The 23,156-nt window shown below is 52.9% G+C and overlaps 6 protein-coding genes across 6 annotated transcripts; 5 read left to right on the forward strand and 1 right to left on the reverse strand.

Annotated features, from left to right (window-relative positions):
* Positions 1-86: 86 nt before the first annotated feature.
* Positions 87-1,804, forward strand: Z519_02286 (uncharacterized protein; the record flags this gene model as incomplete). The annotated part of the gene is made up of 2 exons (XM_016760043.1): positions 87-281; positions 374-1,804. 2 exons carry the CDS (start codon positions 87-89, stop codon positions 1,802-1,804), a joined length of 1,626 nt encoding a protein of 541 aa, XP_016623564.1.
* Positions 1,805-2,603: 799 nt separating this feature from the next.
* Positions 2,604-4,031, forward strand: Z519_02287 (uncharacterized protein; the record flags this gene model as incomplete). The annotated part of the gene is made up of 1 exon (XM_016760044.1): positions 2,604-4,031. One exon carries the CDS (start codon positions 2,604-2,606, stop codon positions 4,029-4,031), a length of 1,428 nt encoding a protein of 475 aa, XP_016623565.1.
* Positions 4,032-9,649: 5,618 nt separating this feature from the next.
* Z519_02288 (uncharacterized protein) lies at positions 9,650-12,292 on the forward strand (the record flags this gene model as incomplete). Its single annotated transcript, XM_016760045.1, has 1 exon — positions 9,650-12,292. One exon carries the CDS (start codon positions 9,650-9,652, stop codon positions 12,290-12,292), a length of 2,643 nt encoding a protein of 880 aa, XP_016623566.1.
* Positions 12,293-13,570: 1,278 nt separating this feature from the next.
* Positions 13,571-14,650, forward strand: Z519_02289 (uncharacterized protein; the record flags this gene model as incomplete). The annotated part of the gene is made up of 1 exon (XM_016760046.1): positions 13,571-14,650. The coding sequence occupies one exon, from the start codon at positions 13,571-13,573 to the stop codon at positions 14,648-14,650; it is 1,080 nt and encodes a 359-aa protein (XP_016623567.1).
* A 1,573-nt stretch (positions 14,651-16,223) lies between these two features.
* On the reverse strand, positions 16,224-19,122 carry Z519_02290 (uncharacterized protein; the record flags this gene model as incomplete). The annotated part of the gene is made up of 2 exons (XM_016760047.1): positions 16,224-18,914; positions 19,012-19,122. 2 exons carry the CDS (start codon positions 19,120-19,122, stop codon positions 16,224-16,226), a joined length of 2,802 nt encoding a protein of 933 aa, XP_016623568.1.
* A 2,348-nt stretch (positions 19,123-21,470) lies between these two features.
* On the forward strand, positions 21,471-22,646 carry Z519_02291 (uncharacterized protein; the record flags this gene model as incomplete). The annotated part of the gene is made up of 1 exon (XM_016760048.1): positions 21,471-22,646. The coding sequence occupies one exon, from the start codon at positions 21,471-21,473 to the stop codon at positions 22,644-22,646; it is 1,176 nt and encodes a 391-aa protein (XP_016623569.1).
* Between the last annotated feature and the right edge of the window lie 510 nt (positions 22,647-23,156).

The raw sequence follows: 23,156 nt of genomic DNA on the forward strand, positions 1-23,156 counted from the left end.
TCAATCGTTGCTTGCGTCCAAAGGTCGCGGAAGCCTTCTAGAAGCCTTTGTTCCCCCTGCCTTTGATTCTTTCCTCTCCGCCCATCATGCGGTTCTCCTCCCTCCACGTGGCCGCCCTTGGCCTGGGGTTTGCCGCGTCCGCTGCGGCACAGGACAGCACCTTTGAGCCCCCTGATTTCAACGTCACCCTAGCCCTCATTGACCAGGGCGTCAATGTGTCTGCGTTGCCCGAGCTGGACTCGCTGACCAAGAGATCCTCCTTCTCTGCATGTTCGATTGCGGTGAGTCTTCACCGGGGACAACGCATCATCGACGTCCCCGCCCTTGTCCGACTGCCTCACTGGTTCAATCACTGACTGGCTCTCTCCTCCAGTGTGACACTCTCAGGATCCTGTTCGGTTCATCGAACGTGATCGAGCAAGGCAATCAAGGCTACACAGCCTTCACCAACGCCTACTGGTCCGTCCAGCAAGAGAATGTTGACCCTTACTGTATTTTCAAGCCAACCAGTGCAACTCAAGTGTCAATATCAATTTTGCTCTCACGACTCACCCAATGCCCGTTCGCAGCCAAGTCTGGTGGCCATGCAGCCTTCGCCGGCGCCTCCAACATTCAGGGCGGTATTACCATGTCCCTCGAGAAGCTCAACACAATCAAACTGTCGTCGGACAAGAAGACGGCTGACATTGGCCCTGGTAACACATGGTTCAATGTCTACACCGCCCTTCAGCCTGCCGATGTAACCGTCATCGGCGGCCGTGTTTCACCCATTGGGGTGGGCGGCCTCACCACTGGCGGCGGCATTTCTTTCTTCTCTAATATTTACGGCTGGGCCTGCGACAACGTCGTTAGTTACGAGGTTGTTACAGCGTCCGGGGTGATTGTCACTGCCAGCGCCACTCAGAATAAAGACCTCTTCTTTGCCCTGCGTGGCGGCGGCAACAACTTCGGAATCGTGACCAAGTTCACATTGAAGGCCATCCCTCTTCCTGGCGGCTTGATGTGGGGCGGCGGCCGTGTGATACTTGAAGACCAATTCGACGCTGTCGTCGACGCGTTCTACAATGTCGGTGTCAACTCGCCTCAGGACCCCAACGCTGCCCAAATCCTTTCGTTCGCCTATGCGCAATCTGCCGATCTCAACGTCGCCGCCGCCGACCTCCAATATGCGCAGCCCGTGGCCAACGCACCCATTTTCAGCGAATACTTATCTATCCCAGCCATTTCAGATACCACCAAGGTCCGCACACTGGCAGATCTAACCCAGGAATTCAACGCCAGCAACCCCGACGGACTGCGCGAGACGTACTGGGCGGCTACATACAAGCTCAACAAGAACCACACAGCCTCGGTCAGAGACATCTTCTTTGAGGAACTTGACTCGATCAAGGATGCTGCCGGTCTGGTGCCGGCCGCGACTTTGCAAGTCATCACCGAAGGGCAACTCGCTGCCATGACCCAAAATGGCGGAAACCCGCTCGGTCTTTCGGCTTCCGCAGGCCCGTTCTTGCTGCTCAACATGAACATGATGTGGACCAATGCGGCCGACGACACCAGAATTCTCCAGGCCAACAAGCGAATCATTGACCGGACCGTGGCATTGGCTCAGTCGATGGGGCTGTATGAGGACTACATCTACATGAACTATGCCAGTCAGTTCCAGGACGTCATTGCCAGCTACGGATCGACCAACAAAGCCATGCTGAAGAGCACTGCCGCTAAGTACGATCCTACTGGAGTGTTCCAAACGCTGCAGCCGGGATATTTCAAGCTGAACGGACCACCTAGCCCTAGTGGCCCGTAGAGCAGGCACTCGCGACGGGAGGAGGCCCGGCATTTTCGAATTCGGAGGCTATTTTTCCTTTGTTTCAATTGTACGTATTAACAGTTACTAGATTCATGTTCAGCGGCCGTTTTTGTTGCCATGTCACGGCTCTGCCAAAGATGTTCCTATGTAGTTTTAATCAAAGTTTTCACCGTGTATCAAGATATATGTTTTTTTGATGAGGGTGGAGCTTGATAGATGCCGAAATTCCCCGAATAATTCTACACAAAAATCCCTCCGGTGTCTGTATTGGGCCAAAGATATAAACCACGTACCTTTCTCATTGGGAAGATTCTTCCACGATTGGTCGTTTGCCGCCGTTCAAGGGATTGTGTTTTGACCACTGCTCCCTTTTTTTTTTGCCGGGAGCTTCATTTTCGAAACTAGGGCTCAAGCCTTTCCTTTCCGACCTTGGACTACAGCTCTTCACACAGTCATTTCAAGTTGGCAATGCGAGGCTGAATGAAGCTTTCACAGAACCAGATGATTTCGAGCTAAGCCACATCTGGATCACAGTTGGCGCGACTGACGACATCATCCGCAACACCAGCTGCACAGTCCAACGCAACTTCAACTATTCCGCTCTTCCATGAGAGATCTGCGCCTGTTCCCAAGGCCCTTTTCTCATGCATCAATCCTCCCAATGAAGTTTAGCTCGATGATAGTTCCAGGTTGTTCATAGGCTTCCATTCTCACTTTGCCCACAATCGCGGTCGAGAGCAAAGGAATTCGTTCGTGATCAAAAACAGATCGATCAACACCTGGATTGTTCTGAAACATGGCCCATCAAACTCCGTCCAGCACTACTAGCGATTCCCTCAGCATCTACATCCTAACGTACAACTGCGCGCGGACCCTCGTCGATCCCGCGACATTTGCTCCGTATCTCTTCCACGCTCTGCCGCCAAGCAGCGACTCTCCAGAACTTCTCGTCCTCTGCCTGCAGGAGCTCGCGCCAATCAGCTATGCCTTTCTGGGCGGCTCGTTTCTGACACCCTTCTTCAAGGCGTTCCGCGAAGTCGTCAGGCTCGCTTCCAAAGACGACCGCCACAGTTACGTGAATGTGGTGAGCAGAAACCTGGGCATGACTGCCATCATGGTCTTTCTGAGGGACGACGTCGTTGATAACCTCAAGTGGGTGAGCACGGCCGGAGTGGGTGTCGGGGTTGGCGAAATAGGCAACAAAGGCGCCGTAGGTGTCCGTCTGGGATACAGAGTACGCCGAGATGACCAAGTCGGAGATGATGGCGAGGCAAATGGCGAGAGCGAGGAGGTCGAATTCACCATCGTGTCGGCCCATTTGGCTCCGATGGAGGACGGCGTCGAGAGGCGGAATGAGGATTACAAGAACATTATGCAGAGACTGGTGTTCCTTCCGGATCAGAAGGTCAAGGCTCCTCTGTCTCGGGGCGAAGAAGGGGAAGATGCGCCCCTGCTACAAGGAGAAGTTTACTCACAGGGGCATGAGAATGAGACTGTTGCGGGAGAAAGCGGGATGTACTCGACTTCATCATCGTCGTCATCATCGTCATATTTTTTCTTCGCAGGTGATCTCAACTATCGCACATCACTGCTCCGACCGTCTCCACAGGATGTCGAGGACAAATTCCCTCAGGCCACCCCAAACAGAGACGAACCTATATATTTTCAAGACCTGCTGGCCGAAGACCAGCTTACTCAGCAGGTCAAGGCTGGGAGGACTCTACACGGGCTGACAGAGGCACCCATCACCTTCCCACCCACGTACAAGTACGACACCGACGGAAGCAAGGCTGTCCTCCTGGTCAATGAAGAAGACCGACAGCACTGGAGCTGGGCACGTCATCGCTGGCCGAGCTGGTGCGACCGCATCTTCTTCTCGAACACCTCTCAGAGAGGTGACGTCAAGGTGACTCCGCTGCGGTACACGTGTCTGCCGCTCTTTGCAACCTCAGATCACCGCCCCGTAGCACTGGCAGCCTCGGTGCCTCTGAAGGGTCCTGGATCGAATGCAGGGCAGGCACAGGGCGAGAGGGGCCCGACGACTGCACCATTCGGCATCGACCCGGAGTGGAGGAGCAAGAGGGTGCAGGCACGCAGGAAGGAGCTGGCTGTCGGGATCATGGCTTATCTGGCACTGACCTGGGAAGGGAACGGGTTGTTGCTTGCAACGACGATTGGAGTGGTGGGTGGATGGTGGATTATCAGATCTCTCCTCATGGTGTGAAGAGGTGAATGAAGAGGAACAGGAAAGCCGGATGATCGGCAGTGAAGGACAGGGTTTCGCGGTGCCGACGATTCAGGATGGCTGGACTTGTCCCAAGGAGGGAATTCAGAATGACTAAGAAGGGTATGGACTCATGGCGGCAGCGAGGGTGGGTGTTGTCCAGCTGATTCATCGAGCGTGTGGGGAATTGGTGTGACTCGGTGGTTAGGATAAAGTACCACCAGAAGGAGCAAGGATTAAGCGAGTGCTTCTCGAAGATTGAGAGGCTTCGATCAGCATTCTAGCGCCCTCATTGAAGCATTCTCAGTCGGGACATTTCCCCTGCTGATCTGTCACCTGGGCTCTGGGCCAGTCAACGCCGGAGGAGGGCGTGGGGAATCCGTTGACGACCGTGAACCGACATGTTCTAGTCGCTGCATCACGTTGACGACCGTACTTGTACAGTAATCTGGCCCAAGTTGGACTTTACCAAACTGGGCGCCTTCCGGAATCGCTCAACACCCCATCTCCAGCATGGAGGCACCGTCGCTACATGACCCCGAAGGAGTCGGATTTGTGGAAAATAGAGCCCGCATGAGCCATGAACGTGTCGGTAAAGCTGATCAAGGCTGATCAATGACGATTCCAACGACATGCATCCTATCATTTGGGGTTCTAGGTATTTTCTTCAGGTTCTTTGCATTATTCTTTCCTTGGCAGCAGCAGCAGACCCGAGCATCTGGACAGTCTGACAGTACAGCTGACATAACCAGACGTGATACGATGGTGGAGGGGCAGGTTCCCAATGGGCTCTTGTAAGCATTGGGTCCAAACCGTAAGGCCCTTAATTGGGCGACGGACCGAGGCGCGAAGTCCTGGAGTGGGTTGGGAGGTGGAAGTGGTGTGATTACTGTGGTCACCGTGGTCCGGTCCGAATGATAGTAACGAGGACTTGTTGGCGCATCCATTTCCATGGGAACCAGAGCGAGAGCAAACGGAAGAACTTTGTGCGACTGTGCCAGTTCCAATCATGCCATCTGCCAGGCGTCTATCAAACCGAGGGATCAGTCTATGTAGGCCACATGGACGCGTTTGCGGTCTGGACTCCAAGCCATCAGCTGATTCACCACCCCAGGCTACCCTCTTTCAGATGGCACCGTACTCGGTACGGAATTGCTTGTCTGCCGACGGTTGAAGTACAGGGGAACACTCAATGAACTGCGGAGCCATGTTATGATTTCCAAAGCCCGAGAATTCTCTTTGTGCTCCGAGAGAGAAAAAAGAGTTATCTTCGCGCAAGGGTAAAACTTTTCGTGGTGTGAGTGCCTCAGTATCTGGCACCTCGTCCCACCGACTTCGTATGAAGCGAGGGGGGGTGTGTTCTGGTCACCTTAGCCCACAGGTGGAAAGCATATTGAGCGTGTTGCGGACTTCTTGATGATTAGTAGTGATGTTGAAGACTGGGAGGACATAATAGCATATGCGGGATAAGCCTGCAGGGATCCGTTGTAAGGGAGAGGAGTTTTTCTTAGGCAGAGAATTGTAGGCGGTGATAGGCGGTGGGAGAGGCTGCCAGGCGCCTACGAATGTAATAAGAGGAGCCTTATGCCTGCCTGACTAAGAAGAGAATCGGATACCTACTAAGGAAAGTGCACCTTGCATAGGGTTGTTAGATGAGGTATGCAGTAAGCGCATGCCAGAGAGCTGATTCCTGGAACACGAGAACACTGGGCAGGACGCAATGTAACGAGGACATAATGCAAGGTAACCAGTTGACGAAACCTCGTGTCTGCGAATGGATTTGACTTGGGCAACGAAGGGACCCATGGGCCACGGCTGGTAGAATATTTGCCGGGACTCTGGCTAATTTTTTGCATGCAATGTGCTGAGCTTGCTGAGCAGATTGGGGGCTAAGTGGTGCAATGAGCAATGGAGCGTGGTGCGACCGACCAGAGGAAGTACGAAGGACGGAGGACTCGAGGACTCGAAGGCTCGAGGGCTTGGACAGTGTACGTGGGCAGCGGGGCGTGCTTGCGTATTGTCTGTGAGTGCGTGAAGTGCTAAGAAAAGGAGGCCCAAGAGAGTTCGGTGCCTGTAGCGCAGGCTGGTGGGCGCAGGCACACGGACAGCTGGCCAAAACAATGGGAGACGGCCTACCAGACCAGGTAAGGAAGTCGTACTCTTCCGTTGTGCTCCCGTAAGGTGCAGGGTATGGCGGGTGGGTGTGCACTGCGCAGGCACCTTGCCGGTGGGGATTAAGGCCATAACGTGATGAGACCGCAATGGAGCGGAAGAACAGTCAGGCGGCGTGATGGTCGCCCTTAATGTCAGGCCAGCACCACCCGCAGCACCCAGGCACCCTCCCCCTAGTTAGACTTTTGCCCGACGGTTTCGGAGCTCGGGAGGGCGTGACATCTTTTTGCATCCTCAGCAATGCAGGTATTTGCTGATCACCGATCCGCTAAATCTTCTCAGCATCCACTGTAACCAGCTGGGCTGCCTGCCATGGTGTGCGTCAGGGCCAAGGCTATATCACTCTCGTTCCATCCCGCCTTCTTCAACCCTTCGATTTTCTTTCTCCTCTGAACAACAATCACCCATTGACCGAACCAAGCCCCTCCTCTCCCTCACGACGACTCCTGTGTATACGCAACGACCAGTTGTCCTGTACAACAACCCTCAACAACTCCAGCAAGTCCGCCCGACCAACTGCCCAAAGCGATCACCGATCTGAAACGAACACAACGTCATCACTTCTATTGGCAGCGCAACAGTCCAACCCTCCCCGTTTTGACTATCACCCGCCGTCAAGCTCGAGATCCTCTTCTCATCTCTCTCTACGCTTTCATCGAGGCACCGCACTCGAAACACACAAAACAAAACCAGCCACAAGCCACAAGCCACAAGCAAATACATCATGTTCTCGTGCTCAAACCAGCCTCGGGGATGCCGCGGGCGATGTGACACCGCTGGCGGCAAGTGCGCAGAGTGCAGAGTACGTTCTTCTCTTCTCGTCTATACAGAGGACATGTCTAACTCGTGTCTTGGTGCAGATGTACAACTTCCGCAGTCGACCTAGCCGCCCCTTTCGCTCGGTCCTCACACAGCCGATCAACATTCGGTCGGGTCTGCTGACTACGTCATTTGAGGCTGATGTCACCATGCCGCCGTGCCCTGCAGATGAGGCCAGATAGTGGGCAACTTTAGGCACCTGTCAACCCAATCACCACCCTCTCACCAATCTCACAACGCATTCCTCCTTCGGCACCTCATTCCTGGCCATTGCCCAAGCTTGGCCATTGGCAACACTCCAGGCCACTGCGAAACCTGCTGCCAGGATTGGGTGCTCATGAAACCTTGATACCCCATGAGCTACGACCATTACGACCGCCGCCTCCGATTGGTGTTTGGCTTCTTTTATCCGGCCACCACCGCTTTTTCAACCAATTCACTCTGCATTTCTTGACTAGTTGGGTTTCAGCGTCGGCGTTTACGGGGAAACACCTTGACATCAGCATAATTTTAGCGATATCCTTGCATCTCGAGGCAGCAACAAGACCATGCCATGCTATCTACGTTTTTATCAACTCTTTTGATTTGGGAGCCAGACCGCGTTGTTGTTGTTGTCGGTCTTTCGGCCCTGTGTATCAACGCGATTAACAGTGACGCCGGATTGGGCCACGAGTGACGAGAGGCTGTGCAGCATGCTGCATGCTTGCATCTAGCTGCAGGCCAGAAGGGTCCTTGTGACAAGCTGGGGGCGGGGTTTGTCGATCCTTTTCTGCACCAAAAAGCACATCAACGAAATGGGCTTGGAGTCGTGGTTGGAATAGCACAAAAGCAAACGGGAGACCGGGCGTCGTTCGCGTTGATCGGTAGTGAGCCAGCAACTGGTTTTCCTGCTCATGTACCAACATTGGTTTGCGTCTGCAATGTCTCACTCGCAAGCTGCTTGTACGTTACAAGACATGGATGCATGAGCCTATATTCCAGGTCCAACTCATCCCTACGGAGAGTGACCTAGGCAAATGAACCAAACAATCCTAAAAAAAAAAAAGTTGAACAATTCACGTCTAGCTTCGCTTCGTTTTCCGTCCTGTACCAATTGCATCCATGACCACAGAACCGCTGATCAGCTTTCGCCCCTAGCACAATGCAGATGCAAATACATTCCACGCACTTGGCAGTAGTGACCCTCTTAACTTAGTGCAGAGAAACTCGGTGCTACTTGTCGCAAACTTGGCGCTGAGATGAGTTGATGGCGCTCGAGGACACTCACACAGAGATTTCGCATCACTTTCTCCTTCTACCGAGGAGGACATCGGGCAACCTGCGCGCCTCATCCTCGTGGAAAATGCCTCACCTTTCTTTTCCCCACAAGGCCAGTCGGCCCTACCAGGTACAGAAAGACTTTCCATTCCGTTCCGAGGGAGATTTCTTCAGCTGTCTTCATACCACCTCGCATGGAGAAGGAACGCCTCGGGGTCATCTTTGTCTCTCGCGTGTTGAAGATGGTGCTACTGCCGGAATGATGGCTAACGTGGCAATCTGGGCCGAGCGGTAGTCGCTACTGGGTACGAGGTACATAGGTTGACCTTGCTTTTTCGGCCGCCTCACAGGAGTTTGAGGAGTACTTGATAAATAGGGAGTACGGAATAGCTCGTCTCTAATTTTGGGCTCCTAACGCCCCGATGCCCCTAATGCCAGGCGCTGGTGAGACAAAAGTAGGCAGTGCTTTCTGCTCCCTGACCTGCAGCAATCAATCAATCAATCAATCGCTTGACGCTCCCCAAGTTGCCGACTCTGTCCGCCCTTTCCGCATGACCGACTCGCTGGCATTCATCCATTCTCCCTTCTCCCTCTACTTTCCCCTACAGTAACACAACATCAACTAACTGTTCAAGCTTGTGGCATGATTGGTGGCCTGCCTCAAGCTCCGCGTCTCTCCAGCCTTGGAAGCCCGTTTTGTAGCTCTCCTCCAGCGCTCAATCCAGCGTTGACGACCGCGTCTGATTCATATCGGTCAGACTCGCCTCACCTCTCGTGCACTATTACGAGACAAACAGCCTTGCAACGTCGGCGAGCTGTCCGGAAAATGATCCGTCGCATCCTCTGCTGAAATTTCAACCTTCGCCGTGGGTGCGCTTGCTTCTGCCGATGTCGGTCTCGTCGTCGCCGCCGTTAGAGAAATCTGATTTCGCCATGTCCAATATGCAGTGCAATTCAGATTCTACAGCTCCAGACTTGAACGCGGTTGTTATCGTCACGGCCCTAATTCTGAGCTGTTGTGGTTCAATCCAAGCTTCTGGAGGAGGGTCTGGATCGTGTCGCTCTTCGAGGCCATGTCCTGATGTCTCGGACACTAGGAGCGCTGCCACTCCGAGCAGGACTGCTCCTGCCTCGACGTCCAGACCATGATCAGCTTGAGCGGCTGCGGTGACTGGAATGAGGTTGTATTGATGCTATAGACCATCTTGCACGTAATGGCTGCACTTTCCTCGCGACTGAGAACGTCCCCCCGACTGCACCAAGCAGCCGCCCCTTCCTGAAGATGGCCGGCGACTACTTCTCCTGTCGTCTTCATCGCCTTGTCATCCTCGTACCATATCTCCCAGCCTGCAATTTTGGATATATCCAGTATGACCGACTGCCTCTATCACAATAGAAACGGGGCGGATGGATTTGCTATGGTCGCTGCGAGGCATGCCATGACCTCTTCTGAAGTTGGATCTGAGAACTACGGAGCTCTACCATCCTCGTACCGCCGAGTCCGGAAGTCGAAATCTCTCGTGGCGTTACCCAGCGGTAACCTTCGACTGCGACTTCAACGGTCCCTCCCTTTCCTGCGACGCCAGAGCACGACCGCGTTCTACAATGGCGCAGACGGGGCCTGGGGGAGACACGAAGAAGCAGTACAGATGGCTCGAGCGCAGTTCTTGGATGGCTCTGGTTGTCAAACCCGGCAAGAGACAGAACAGCAAACGCCTCGGAAGGTGGAGAGGAAGGCGCAGCACAAGTTCAGAAAGACTGTTCGGGCCAGCGGGTTCCTCGAGACTGGTCAGCCCGCAGAAACCGCAGTCCCAAGATCCTTCTCGCTGGGTTTGCGCGATCGAGTTCGCAAAGTCCTTGGGAAGTCACTAAGCAAAAAGGACAGCCTGCCTCCACAGCAACTGGAGGCTCAGCGGAACCACTTCTCTGAGTTTGACAAGGAGTCTACACTTGTCAGCGGGTTCGACGCATACCAAATCACCGACGATGGGCTCACGCCGCGTCTGAGCGGATGTTCTCAGCCTATCCGCGAACATGATCCGCTCGAAGACCTCGACAAAGTGCCGTACACTGTACATTCAGCTGCAAGTCGTGAAAGCCTTCATTCCAATGCACGATCTCGAGTCACTAGCTGGACCAACTCTAGCATAACAGGCTCCATTGGTCTCCGGTCTGGTCCTATAGAGCGCAATCGGCTATCAATCATCAAAGAAGATGGCGGTCCGCACCAACCTTCGTCATCTGCCGGAAAACATATTGGAGGGGTGGAGGTTTTTCATGAGCCATTGCAGTCAGTCACGAACGACGGCCGGACTTTACCGGCTGTGGATAGTCGGCGAATCTATTCAGCATTGATCAAACGAATCAACCAGGAAGAAGCCGAGGTCGAAAGAACGAGAATTGCTCTGGAAGTCATCAACCAAGGGCGCGAGGAGATGAACAATAAAGTCTCGGACTCGAAAGCCACCATCAGAGCTGTTCAGAGTGATTCTTCGCTGTCCGCAATGACCCTGAACAATCCGAACCGGCGAACCAGCAGCCATTCTGGCTCATGGCACCACTCGATGGGTAGGGGGAGGACGGATGAGCAGTCTAGGGAGAATGCTGGTAAGAGACGGGAGCGGCTGGTGGAACAAGAGTCACAGTCGACCTTCTTCCCCTTTTCGAGTGAAAAGAATCCGAACACTCCAAGTCCTTTCAAGAGGTTCCTGAACGAGAGGCGTCGTCGGAGCCGGAGCGGCAGCAGTCGTGGCGGTCAGGCAGGTCTGGACAGCAACAGCGTTATCGTCAATCGTCGATCGAGCAGTTCTGTGATGAACCGCCCTCAATTCGGTCTGAGCAGTGCCAGCATCTATTCACGGACAACAAACGGCGGATCTAACGAACAATACCACCGGCCATACGACAGCTCGGAAGAACTGCGTATAGCTGGACCCACAGAGTCCGAACAGACAGGCACGGCAACCATTTTGGCAACAGCGTTTACTTCTTCAATGAACGGCCGATGGAATCCTTGGTCGGAGACTCTGAACCGCCGCGAGCAAGCACCAGATAGCAATTCAAGTTCGCACACGCGAGAAAGAGCTCAGATCAACTCGGAAGAGGAGGACAAAGATGACGAAGAAGTGGCCTCCGGGCCATTGGCGAGGTCAGCAGATCGCCACATCCCGGTGCGTCGATATCTAGGCACTTTCAGCGATGTCCCAGGAGCCAGCACCCCGAAAGCGCGAAGCGGCACTGCTTCCGGTAGGCCTCATACCGATCTGCTCAAAAGGGTCAGCGCCGACGCCTTAAGTAGCATTTCCAACCAAGCCGAGGATGGCAGCAAGGGAAGTGGAAGTCTACGAAAACTGAGTCCCGGAAACCTCACCAAGCTCTTCAAAGAGAAGAGGAGCCAGAGACCAGTTGGACCTCAAAGCGCTGGCAAAGAAAACAGTCCGACGATTCAAGCAGACTCGCCGCCGGTCAGCACACCGGGTAGACTGCATCTCCAGTTCCGGAATGGGACCACAAACGGCCGGTTACGCAAGAAGGGTAGTGATGGCGGATTTCAATCTCGAAATCTGTATTCAACCCCCCGCGGTTCTATCTCAACCACGCCCAGCCGTTCACATGAAAGTCCCAGCGAGAATGCCAAGGACCTCTTAAAGGCGCGACTAAGCCGGCCGTTTAATATGGATGTTCCCCCCCACAACCGTCCATTTGACAGTATGTATTTGGGCAAGAGAACACCTGGTCACCCAGACACGTTTGGGAGCAGCAGGTTGAGCGTGGCACCTCGAACGATGTTAGACGGGGGCGGCCTGGATATGCCGACTGATCTAGACGAGGTCGCCGAAGGGGAGACGGCGTTACCGTCCCGATCATACTCGGTGGGGAAAAGTGCGGCTAAAGTGTTGGGTCTCCTAGGCAGCAAGAGAATGGTCAGCAGCTTTCTGAGAAGCCGAAGAGGAGAAAGAAGTACAAGTGCAGGTGAACATAGTTTGGTCGAGGGAAGCCCAGCATTCATCTAGACCATGCACATGGAGTAGTAGTTGGCTCCAGACAGACCAGCATTGTTTAGAGTCTGCCAGGAGCGTTTTGGGTCAGCCCATTCTTCAGCGATCCCAGCATGATAGGATACAGTATTGAATCGAGCCTGAGAAGCTGCCAACGTCAGGAATCGCGGGTGAAAGAAGGCCTTGTATCCTTGGCAAATGTTACAATATCAGATCTGGCAGGAAACTGTTTAATAGAAGGCTACCGAGTGGAGGAACAGCACCGCAGCGTTACAGCACGTGATGTGGTGCGGAAGCTCAGCCTTTTCTGGCCTCAACATGGCTGAACTCCTCCAACTCGTCGTCTTCAACCAACAACCCTTTGTTTACCTCTGTTGTCGTCCCTGTGGGCTACGCTATTCTCGCGCCTCGAACCCATCATCGAGTCTTGGGCGGTCAAACACGCTTTATCGCCAGCTTTGGTCCAGCCGTGAACCCACCTGTTCACTGTACCGTCAACTCCCCTCTTGTTTGATCCCCACCCTCGTTTTGTTTTGAATTCGAAAGCCTCATATCGCGCCCTCGGTACAGTCTCCACCTGTTCCAATGGCTTAACGGTTTCGGTCTCTTCAGGAACGTCATGAATGAGTTCACTGACAGCTCCTCTCGCCCATGCGTGAGCGCGCACTCGACAACGGTTCCACCTAACCAATCCTACGAACCTAACACGTTACATTTCTACCATCTCTTCTCTTCTGATTTTTGGCGACTCCTTGGGGACATCTTGGTCTGGTCAACCTTACCTTTACTGCATTTGTCAACTTGGGCTTTGCATTCGGACCCAGCAAGAAGATGGAGTCAGTTAGTGGAGCCTTTTGCCACCAAAACATTCCCATTCCCTCGAGGAGGACTCTTTCCAATGGGCACTAGCTACGATGGACATGAACTTCGCCGCGGACATGTCCTTGGTGGACTCCTTTGAAGATAAGCACCACTCAGCCGTTGTCGGTCATCTGGAAAGATCGCTCATGTACAAACCTGAATCTGGCTGGCTCCACAGCGACAAAGATTAGCTCGCCTCCGTTGGAAAGAAGAAGCATACAGTTTGAAGGTTTATACTGTCCCCGTCTACTAAACCGTTGGTACAGTCAGTGTGTTATGACCGTCAGCATTCATGCGTTTATGGAGGTGGCTCGAGGTAAACGTTTAAAACCTCTCTGCATCCCGCCTTGCTCAGCTCCTCTCTTTCTCTCTCTCCAGGTAGGAACCCCAGTGCATGAGTACAGGAAAGCTTACAGATTTACAGATTCTATCATGGCAAAGGAACTTGTCTCTAAGCCATCTTCTTCTTCTTCTTCTTCTTCCGGCAGTTTCGACCTGAGGAGGTCGCTGAGGACTGCCAGGGCTCGTCCTTGGTTGGTCAACAGCGTCCTTCGTGGACGGTCAACGGCCGCTGGTGTCAAGGATAGTGAGGTCGCCCCCTCATTGTCTGCGACCACCACCGTGACAATTGTCTCCGACCCTCCGCCAACCGCTACTGTCGGGTTTGAACCAGAGAAGCAATCGTCAGACAACACGACCGCCGAGGCAAAGGCTGCGACTTCTGTCAAAGCCCAAGCCAACGCAAAGGCCATAGGATCTAAGATTCCTGTCCCGGTTAGACCGGTCCTTCATAGCCCGTTGTCTCGACTTTGTGGATCTATCTCACTTGACAAGGAAGGCGACCTGGGAAAGGACAAGCCAACCGCCACGTCTCCTACCGTCACAGAGGAGGCAGCCTCGGCGTCGCGGATCCCGGTTCGCATCAAGGTTTTGCCTTCTGGGCCCCGGCCTGCTCTAGAGCAGGTACGACTTAGCGAGCCCCTTGTTGCTCATGCTGAGATCGCCGTCGACAAAGAGGCCGGCAATTTCAAAAAGAGAGGGACTGTGGGCGGTTTCCGCCCCCTTGTTCGACGACCAGAAGCGATGTCGATCCAGAGTTGCATCAATCCGGAGCCAATCAGGAGCCATCGAGCTGACCTCCTGGTCAAATCGATCCTGAAGCACCGTCTTGATCTCTCGGAGACTGAGCGGACTGCCCCAACTTCTGCCGGCCATGGAGTAACATCCGCTGCCCCGGATCAGAAGAAGAGTGTGACATTTGCCCCGACGTTGAAAATCACACCGGCCCGTTGTTGGCCAAAGCACATCGTTCCTGAGTGGCGTTGTCGTGAGTGTGATAACTGTGGGCATTTGTCGTGGTGTCGCGAACTTGTGGGTGCGAAGCTAGGGCTGCAGGTTACTGAAGTCTGGCTGAAGGATCAGCAGATCCGAGGTCACGACTACTTGAAGCATTCAGGAGGCTTTCTCAGCAAACGAGGTTCTCATCCTCCCATGGAACTATGGAGTTTTTGAGACTTGAGCTGCCTTCAAGAGTGTTATGAACTTGACGTGAGCATCTTACTGGCTTGGAAATCTCAGATTTCATATACCCGTCTGTTCATTTCACACCGGCTTCAGACTTTGGTTCTGTCCGTGCCCGTGGGCTCTGAGGGATTTCATGCAATGCCTGCAGATGGGTTGAGTCGTTCGGAGGGGCTGACACTGATTGACGATGCTGTCTGTTCAGTCGTGGAGGTTTTCCAGGACGCTGGAGTCTTCTCACCTTTGGTTGCTTGGTGTTTGTTCAGTTGCTGAGGAATGCGCAGGAGCAGGTATGTGACCATCTCGTTGGCAATCGAGCACAGATGTTATCATAACAAAACATTGCCCCTCAAAAAGGAAAAAAAAAATTGGGAACTGAGGACGCTCATGAACCAGCAAAAAAACTTGGAAAATCAGAAAATCATACTCAAATTAGATAGCTTTTCTCCCTTTGTCACTACCCTCTGTGCTCAATTTTGATGTTTGCTCAACGAGGCCTTGACAGTCACATGGAGGCTTACGGCAAAAGAGAATCACAGATGGCTATCCAACTGAAGGGTTCAGACAGAGCATTGTTGCTGAAACAGGGTTCTGAATACCTCGGATGGTTCTTGGTGAGACATATTTTTTTTCAACACATTGTTCAGATGATTTCTCTATATCATCTTGGGCTCCCCCCTTTTTTGCTCTAGGATGGACAGACTTGATGGCGGCGGGGTGTTAGGCTGATGTGTCGTGATGAGAAGAGATCCAAGGGAATGCTGTCATTTGAGAAGGGGCAACGCAAAGGTGGTTTGACAGCCTACGGAACTGCTCTGTGTGTGTGTGTGTGTCTGTCTGTCTGTCTGTCTGCGGCCAAAGGGAGTCCCGAATTTGGCGAAATAGCAGGATGGGTGTATATGGGGACGACGCTGCCGCAGGAAAAGGGAGGCCAGTTGAATTCAAAGGGGGACTTGGTCAAAAGTTGAAAGGTTGAGGCAGGTGGAAACCAATTGTGTAAGATGCAATGTATCTGAATCTATATAGCTGCGGAGGGACGCCCGAAGGGCAACGACGTACCATAATCTGTATCAATCCCGCATATCGATCTACACGGCGAGGCGGCATGCATTTCCTCGTACCTCCCCACGGCAAAGGCCTGGCAACGAAACGAATGCTTGAATCAATCAATCTATCTTGCCTAGGTATTCTGCTTGGCTTGGCTTTGCTTTCCTCCACAGCGCTACAAGTGTGGGCACGCACACCATCATAGTCAGGTACCATTGGATATATTGCTCAATGGCCTAACAGCTCAGCAGCCACCACCAACTCACCAGCTCAATAGCTCAATAGATCAATCGAACTCGTCAATGGTATGAAGGGGAAGAAAAGTTAAAACGACGGTACGAGACTCGTACACACTGTAAATAAGGGATGCCTCGTTCCCTCTTTTGTGCCCAGTGCCCAGTGCTTACATCTGACCTTCCTCCCGGCCAGTTTCTTTGACCCCCTTCTCACTGTTATACCAAAATGTTGTTTCCATGCTCCCCGTGATTCACTCCCAGCCTGAAAAGTGATAAAATCCCTACCGTGCCATTTCACCCTCCAGCATATCCGCATAAATCTCCAACGCACTCCCAATCATGTCCACGATTGCCCAGCTCGTGTTCCCCTTGAATGTCTTGCTCCATACCCTTACCACCGCCACGCTCAATTGCCGCATCTTCTGCGTGTCGTCCAACAACGCCCTCGACTCATTCAACACAGTATGGTCATTTGCATCTCCGTTCAATGGCACAGTCATTTCTGTTTCATCGAGGAGAGAACGGACCCAGAGGAGAAGCTTCCTTTCATGCTCTGTGACGGGCGCGCCGCCCGAGGATTTCAGATTGGAGAGGACGTAGAGCCATTTGCTGAGCAGGAAGGCGCATTCCAGACTACACAGGGAATGTTGAATCGACCAGAAGAAGGTCTGTGTCCGTGCGACAAAGTCAATTCCCAACCGCACAGGGATGGAAAGTGCATGAGCAGAGTGCAGGAGGGCGGGCGTCAGTCGAGGGTCCCTGCGGATGTCAGGCGTGTTGAGGAGAGATGTGGCAATCTGTGTGGCGTCGCGAGTCTCGAGGTGGCGGAGTGGGCCCATGTCAACATGTAGACGGATATATGCAAGTCCCAAGAGAGCGGTCGACGTAAACGCGACTGGTCCATTGGGATTTTGAGGATCTAGACTCGACTCAGGCGCGCGTTTCCAACCCGCTTTCCAGGACGAGAGGCCGCGGTCGAGGACGGTAATGTCTTCCATGCGCAGACTTGATCCCGCCACGCCGGGCCAAGCCAGCGAGAGCTGTCGTGCAAAGAAGATTTGCTGGATCAGTGCGTGGACGAGGATGTAGTTGCCTAGTGGGGAGATCGGAGTGGCGGTGGCTTGATTCTGTTTCGTGAACAATCGAGAGAACGCGGTTTGAAAGGGCATTTGTGGTGCTGCGTTCGCTTGTCGCAGCTTCTTCCATTGTTCGGCGCTGGTGGCTTTCCACTCGTTGGCAGGGTCGGGTAAGTTGAGCTTGATTTCCGAGTTGAGAATGAGTGGGGGGACATTCCAGGTGATTGAATGCAGATTGAAGAAGCAATAGACGATCAGCTTCGTCCGCTTTTCGCCCTCAATCTTGATCCAGTCCTCCCAAGTCAGCTCCTCTGGCGACTGCATGATCTCGGGACTGGTGAGGCCGGCCTCCCGCACAAGCCGTGCTAGAATGCTTTGGAACGCCAAAGCCTCACGGAGCAACTCGGTGTGCCTCTCCCACGTGGCAAAGGCTGTCAGCAGTAGAAGCGCTTGTATCGAGTCCATCTGCTCTTTGCTGTCCGCAGGAGGTGCGTCTTCGGGGGAAATCTGCTGGAACGGGCTGCTTGAATGACTCTGGTTTGTGAATCCTCCTCCTGGAGACTGAGCCATCGACCCGGTTCGAGGTCTATTCCAGAGGTGGGTCGTCGAGGACTCGTCGCGGCGTCTTATCTGTTCCATCACAACAGCTTTTGCGGCATAGAATAATTCTATTCCTCGGCTATTCTCAAATCGATACTGCGCTCCCACGGCGGCTAGTGCCAGGACAAGCTCCGGAGCACTGCCTGCGACTTGTAGCGTCGGTACGTGAATGAACGGAAGATGTTCGTGGAAGCCGTTGACATAACCCGCCAAATACCTTGAGAGCGAATGTCTAGATGGAGGAATAAAACCTTTGGGCATGACATTGTCGAATGCGGCAAGTTTGGAGGCAAAGATGGATCGGTCTGAGTCGGAGACGTCCCAGGTTGTCCTGACCACTTTGGCCTCGGCTTCTTCGACCGTACTTCGTGGAGGTTCTGGCCGAGTGAAGTCAGAATCTCTAGATTCTGGTTGAAGGGACGGTAGTCTTGATCCAAATCGTGAAAATGTACTCGTCTCTTCTTGAGAAACACCAAGTTTGCTATCGGTGGAATGCTCACCGTTCAATTGAGGCCTTGATATGTTCAAGTGATCGCCTCTCAACTCGACGGGTGAGTTGTAAGTATCAACCTGATCGTTGCCAAACATATTCGCGTACCATTCGGATGAAAGGCCGACACTATCAAGAAAGACGGTGAAGTCTTGCATTGGATCACCGAGGTCAGGCGGTTCGAACATAGGGGTCGGCTGGCCGTAGCCTTCGGTCAGCATTCTAGGCTGGTATTGCCCTTCTGTCACTGCCGGCATTATCTGTTGCAATGGCTCATTGAGCTGTTCTCGCGTAACTTGCGGCAAACCGGACATGTAGTGGTCCTGGCCACTAGACGCGACATGGCTCGCGGCGTGGGAGAGCAGATTCAAGTCGTAACCCCAGGACGGATCGAGCGATGGGGCGTTGATCACGGATGACTGGTGCGTAGACATTCCATCCACCGAATTGATGCCGTTGGCAGGTTGCATGAGCTGCGGATCCAGCATATCCATCATCCCTCTCCCTTCGTGCGCAGCTTGAGGGGACAGCAAAGCCTGATTCTGCTGCGGCGCGGTGTCCATTGGTTCGGAATGGTTCGAAGATCCATATTGTGCCAGCGCGCGGGCTGCGGCCTCCTTTGCCGCGATGGCATTTTGGATGTGGTGCTTGTGTGACTTCCGTGTGGTATGCTGCTCTTCCTCGTCTGGATGGACGAGTCTCTCGTGACGCACCAGCAGGTCACTCCGCGCAAATGTCTTGGAGCAAATCTCGCAGACGAAGGGTTTCTCTTTTGTATGGGTGCGGATGTGCCGCTGAAGGTGTTCCTAGTTGCGACAGATTTTCTCATCAGTCGTCTGCGGTCGCCGGGCCATCGATCTCAATGCGAACCAGGAATGGAAGACCGGAGGCTGGATGACTTACTAGCCGAGCAAAGAGTCGTTGGCAGTGCGGGCAAGGCAGCGTCTTGGTCTTGTTGCCCGACTGCTTTCTTTTGACTCTGCCACCACCGCCAGTTGACTGCGTTGTGTCCATAGTTTCCTGAAGCCTCGTATCTTCCTGGCTTTGATGCTAGGTGTGGAGATGGAGCCCCTCATGGAGAGAGAGGGGAAGATGAAGTCGGCTGGGAGACGAACTTGGTGGAAAGCGGAGAAGCGACTCGACCTGCCAGCCACCGTGGGAGCCTTGGAAGAAATTCGACCGCAAATGCCGAGGAAAGGCTCGTGGGATAAGGCGCGACAGTCCAGATATGGGTTAGCGTTGACGGAAAATTGTAATTATCCGGACGCCGTCTTGGCTTTTGTCGGCTCTTGCTCCGTGCATCACCGACCGTCCTCGGCGCTACTACGAGTTACGGCTAATGGTCTACCTTGGTCTACAAATTAGCTGCACAGCCTTCCCATTATCTGCTCGCAAAGCCTCGTGGGTCATCCATTCTGCTCTCGTTCTGCTTTGTCTTCATCCTCGTAGAAAACATCACCACTGGTCACATCATCTTTGAAGGCTATCTTCATCTCCCTTATGTCTCATCTTCTAGCATGATAACAATCAACTCTCACGGTCTGAGGGTTTCCTTCCTTCAGGGAAAATGGACCATCCGACGAGGTGGTAAGATGAATTGTGGTTGCATCTCTAGTAAGAACTGAATGCATGCGTAATTATCAAACTGATCAGCGTACAAGTTCACAGGCCTCTTGAATTGACCCTATCCTCAAGCCATTAACGATTGAAGCGACATCAATGTGTCCAGCCCACGTCAAATACACAGCTGATTCCTGCCAGATCTTCGTTACAAATCGATACTTCGTTCAAGATACTTGTTGGCCGTTGTTCAATGCGTCGTTATTCGTTGCTGTCTCCAAGGCATGAGGATGCGGCGGACGTCCATTCGCCAGGATGCTTCGCAGCTCGCGCATGCTGCCACACCCGTTTCACCGTTGCTGCCTTTGTCCCCCTTAGTATGTGCGTTACCTAACGTCTCCAGCCGCCAAGTGGGTCTCCTACGTATCTTTATTATGCCATTGCCGATCAAAGGTATCCTTTGATGCGGCAAAGGAGCGTGTCCGAAGGTGCTATCTCGTCAAGGTTCTCGCATGCAGGCGTGATCTGTCTCGAGTTCACGTTGCTGTAGGGTGAAGTTGAAGATGCCGAGTTGACAATCTCCCGCAGACAGTCCAGAGAGCTGTACGTCCATCCGCATCTGTTTTGGTTCAACCTGCAAATCAGGTTTGGGAAATCGTTGGAAATATAGTCTGGCTTCAGGAGTGCATTGAGAGCATAGATTTTTTCGGGAATGGTCTCCAAGGACATGCAACCGGTAGTGGAGGATGCTCGAATCCAGTGCCGGTTGTGTTTGAACCAGTGATCAATGCAGGTACAGTCGAAGCTAAGATCGGCACGTCGAACGACTTCTGGAGCAGAAGGATTAGAGACCGCAAAAGGGCCACTGGTGACAACAGCAAAGCACAAAAAAGAAATATGAGGTAAACCACCATCTTGAGATGCCCGAGAAGGTATTAGAGAAGCACACCGAAGAAGGCAAAAGACTAGCTGGCTGCCACCAGACCCACCAAAGTACCTCGCGTTGAACGTGGGCGATGCGGTTTCACTGTTTTGAATGAAGGACGGGAAGGAGAAGAACTGATGAAAAGGGGCTCGGGGATGGGAGATATGCGGTTGGAGGGTAGGAGCATGGTAAAGGGGAGGCGAGAGGAGAGAGGAGAGAGGCGTGCTTTGCTTCCCAGTCTGCAGCCTTGACATACCAACATCCTTCTGCCGTCCTCGGTACTCCTACCTGTCAATCTGGAAGCTAAATTCCATTGCTTCTCGCTTTAGGCCGCTGTGGGCTGTGCTCTTTGATCCGCCCAGATGTCTAGAATTTCCATGTCTGGGGAATTTAGAAGAAGCGATTTCCAACTTCCGCTAGTGGTAGGGTTTACCTCCCCCCTTTTACCCAATAAATTTTCAATCACCCTCCATTTGTCGACAATCTGTGTATATGGCGCCCTTGGGAGGCCGCTCGATGAATTTCAGAATTCTCCTGCTGTGAGAGTCGCCCTCTCCTCTCCTTTACCGGCAATCAGCATGCAGGCTCGGATCCGCAGGGAATCCAGGCAACAGCAATTTTCCCCGGCCATGCCCAGATCGGTTGGTGTTCAATCCTGTCACAACTCACGAGAGCACAAAGGCTGAGCCAGCCTATTGTAATATTCCTCTGTGTTCCGTTTCCTTGGCGAGGTACCGGCTCTTTGTTCACCTATCTCGGAAGTACACGATATCGTTGTGCATGCATGGTCCAAGATCCCAATGCCACGACGACCGCACAAAAAGTCTCGTAGTGGCTGTATCGACTGCAAAAGGCGACACATCAAGGTCAGTAAAAGATGCCAGAGGTTCCAGCAGGAAGCCGTGGTGAGGTTAACCCACTGAAACCGTTGCAACAGTGTGATGAACATCGCCCTCGGTGTGTAAATTGCCAGACCGCTGGATTGAATTGCATTTTTGCTTCAAGCACATCCTCATCAAGGCCGATTGCCACAGAGACGGAAATTGTTGCTGCTAGTGCGTCTGAGACCTCAACGCCAGACCAGCGGCCTCAAGGTCTCGATCAGTCTAGTGTGGTGCCGGCCTTTGCTCCCTCGGGATTGTTTGATCCAAATCTCAATATGCAACACCTCGAACTCTTCCATCACTTCCTCCTTGCCACCTACAGAACATTTAGTACCGATGATTCTGTTCAGCACATATGGAAAGAATCAGTGGTCCGCATGGCCTTCTCGTTTCCTTTCCTCATGCACGAGCTTCTTGCAATCTCAGCTCTACATCTCGCCTACTGTAAGCCTGAGCACTCTACATGGTACCACACCATGGCTACAGAGCTGCAAACTCTGGCCCTCAACAAGTTCAACAGCGTAGAGAGGGATATCAACGCCTCGAACTGCGCTGCTATTCTCATTTTTACAATGCTTCTAGCGGTTCATATCCTTGCCGACCCTTCTCGTACCGAGGGCCTTAACTCGCACCAGTATCTCGACCACGTTGTCGGCTGTGTCATGCTGATGCGCAATGTCCCAAAATTGATCATCCAAGACTGGTATGAACATATGAAAGAGACCGAGCTCAAACCAATGTTCAATGTCCAACAGCCTCCAAAACCTTACCAAATCCCTCAGCCTTGCCTGGATTTGTCGAAGTTGACCGCCAACCCGGACCTGGGGGACCAAGCTAGGGACGCATATGAGTCGGCGATTGAGCGATTGCAGTGGGTGTTTGCGATATCCCGGGTGCCCGAAGAAAGGCATACAACCATCCGCTGGCTACTTGCCTGGCCTGTACAGCTCAAAACCCCCTATCTAGAAAGACTCAATCAGCGAAGACCTGAAGCTCTGATAATCCTCGCATACTTTGCGGCCTTGATGAGATTTTACCGGGATTGCTGGGCTGTAGGAGATTCTGGTCACTTTCTGATCAAAGCTATCTCTTCACACCTTGGTCCTCACTGGTCAGAATGGATGGAGTGGCCAATGTCATTCGTTACAGCCTGGAATGATGGAGGTTAGATTCCACATGACATCTAGCATACTGCCAATTCTCTGTACGCGGTACGCTGTTATTTTGGGTAGATGTGCTCCAGTTTAGTCTATACCTCTGCTGACCTAGGGGTATGTCCAACCGCGGCCACCACGTTACTCGAATGTCGAAACGCCTTGCTTTGTTCCCGACATCATCTGAGCTGATCTTGACGAGAATGTACAGATCAACCCATAGAGGCTGCGACTGCATCATCTGACCAGATTCTCTGCATTTTATATTTGCACCAAGATAATTTGCCCTGTTATCACAATCAATAAGTGCATTTGATTGGGACGAATATCTCAGCCTTGCTCAGCCTCGTGAAGGCGGTGAGAAAAACCCGCCTCTCCGCCCACTTAAATTCCCCATCTCCGTCCCAAAATTCTGCCAGTCGGTTTTCTGGTATGAAGATCGTGCGTATAGGTTCAGTAGTTGCTGAGAGCACTCCTATTTTCAGTTTCATCCACGAAATACCACTCTTGCCTTTACCAGTCTCT

The sequence above is a fragment of the Cladophialophora bantiana genome (assembly GCF_000835475.1).
Source record: "Cladophialophora bantiana CBS 173.52 unplaced genomic scaffold supercont1.3, whole genome shotgun sequence".
In the NCBI taxonomy this organism is placed as follows: Eukaryota; Fungi; Ascomycota; class Eurotiomycetes; order Chaetothyriales; family Herpotrichiellaceae; genus Cladophialophora; species Cladophialophora bantiana.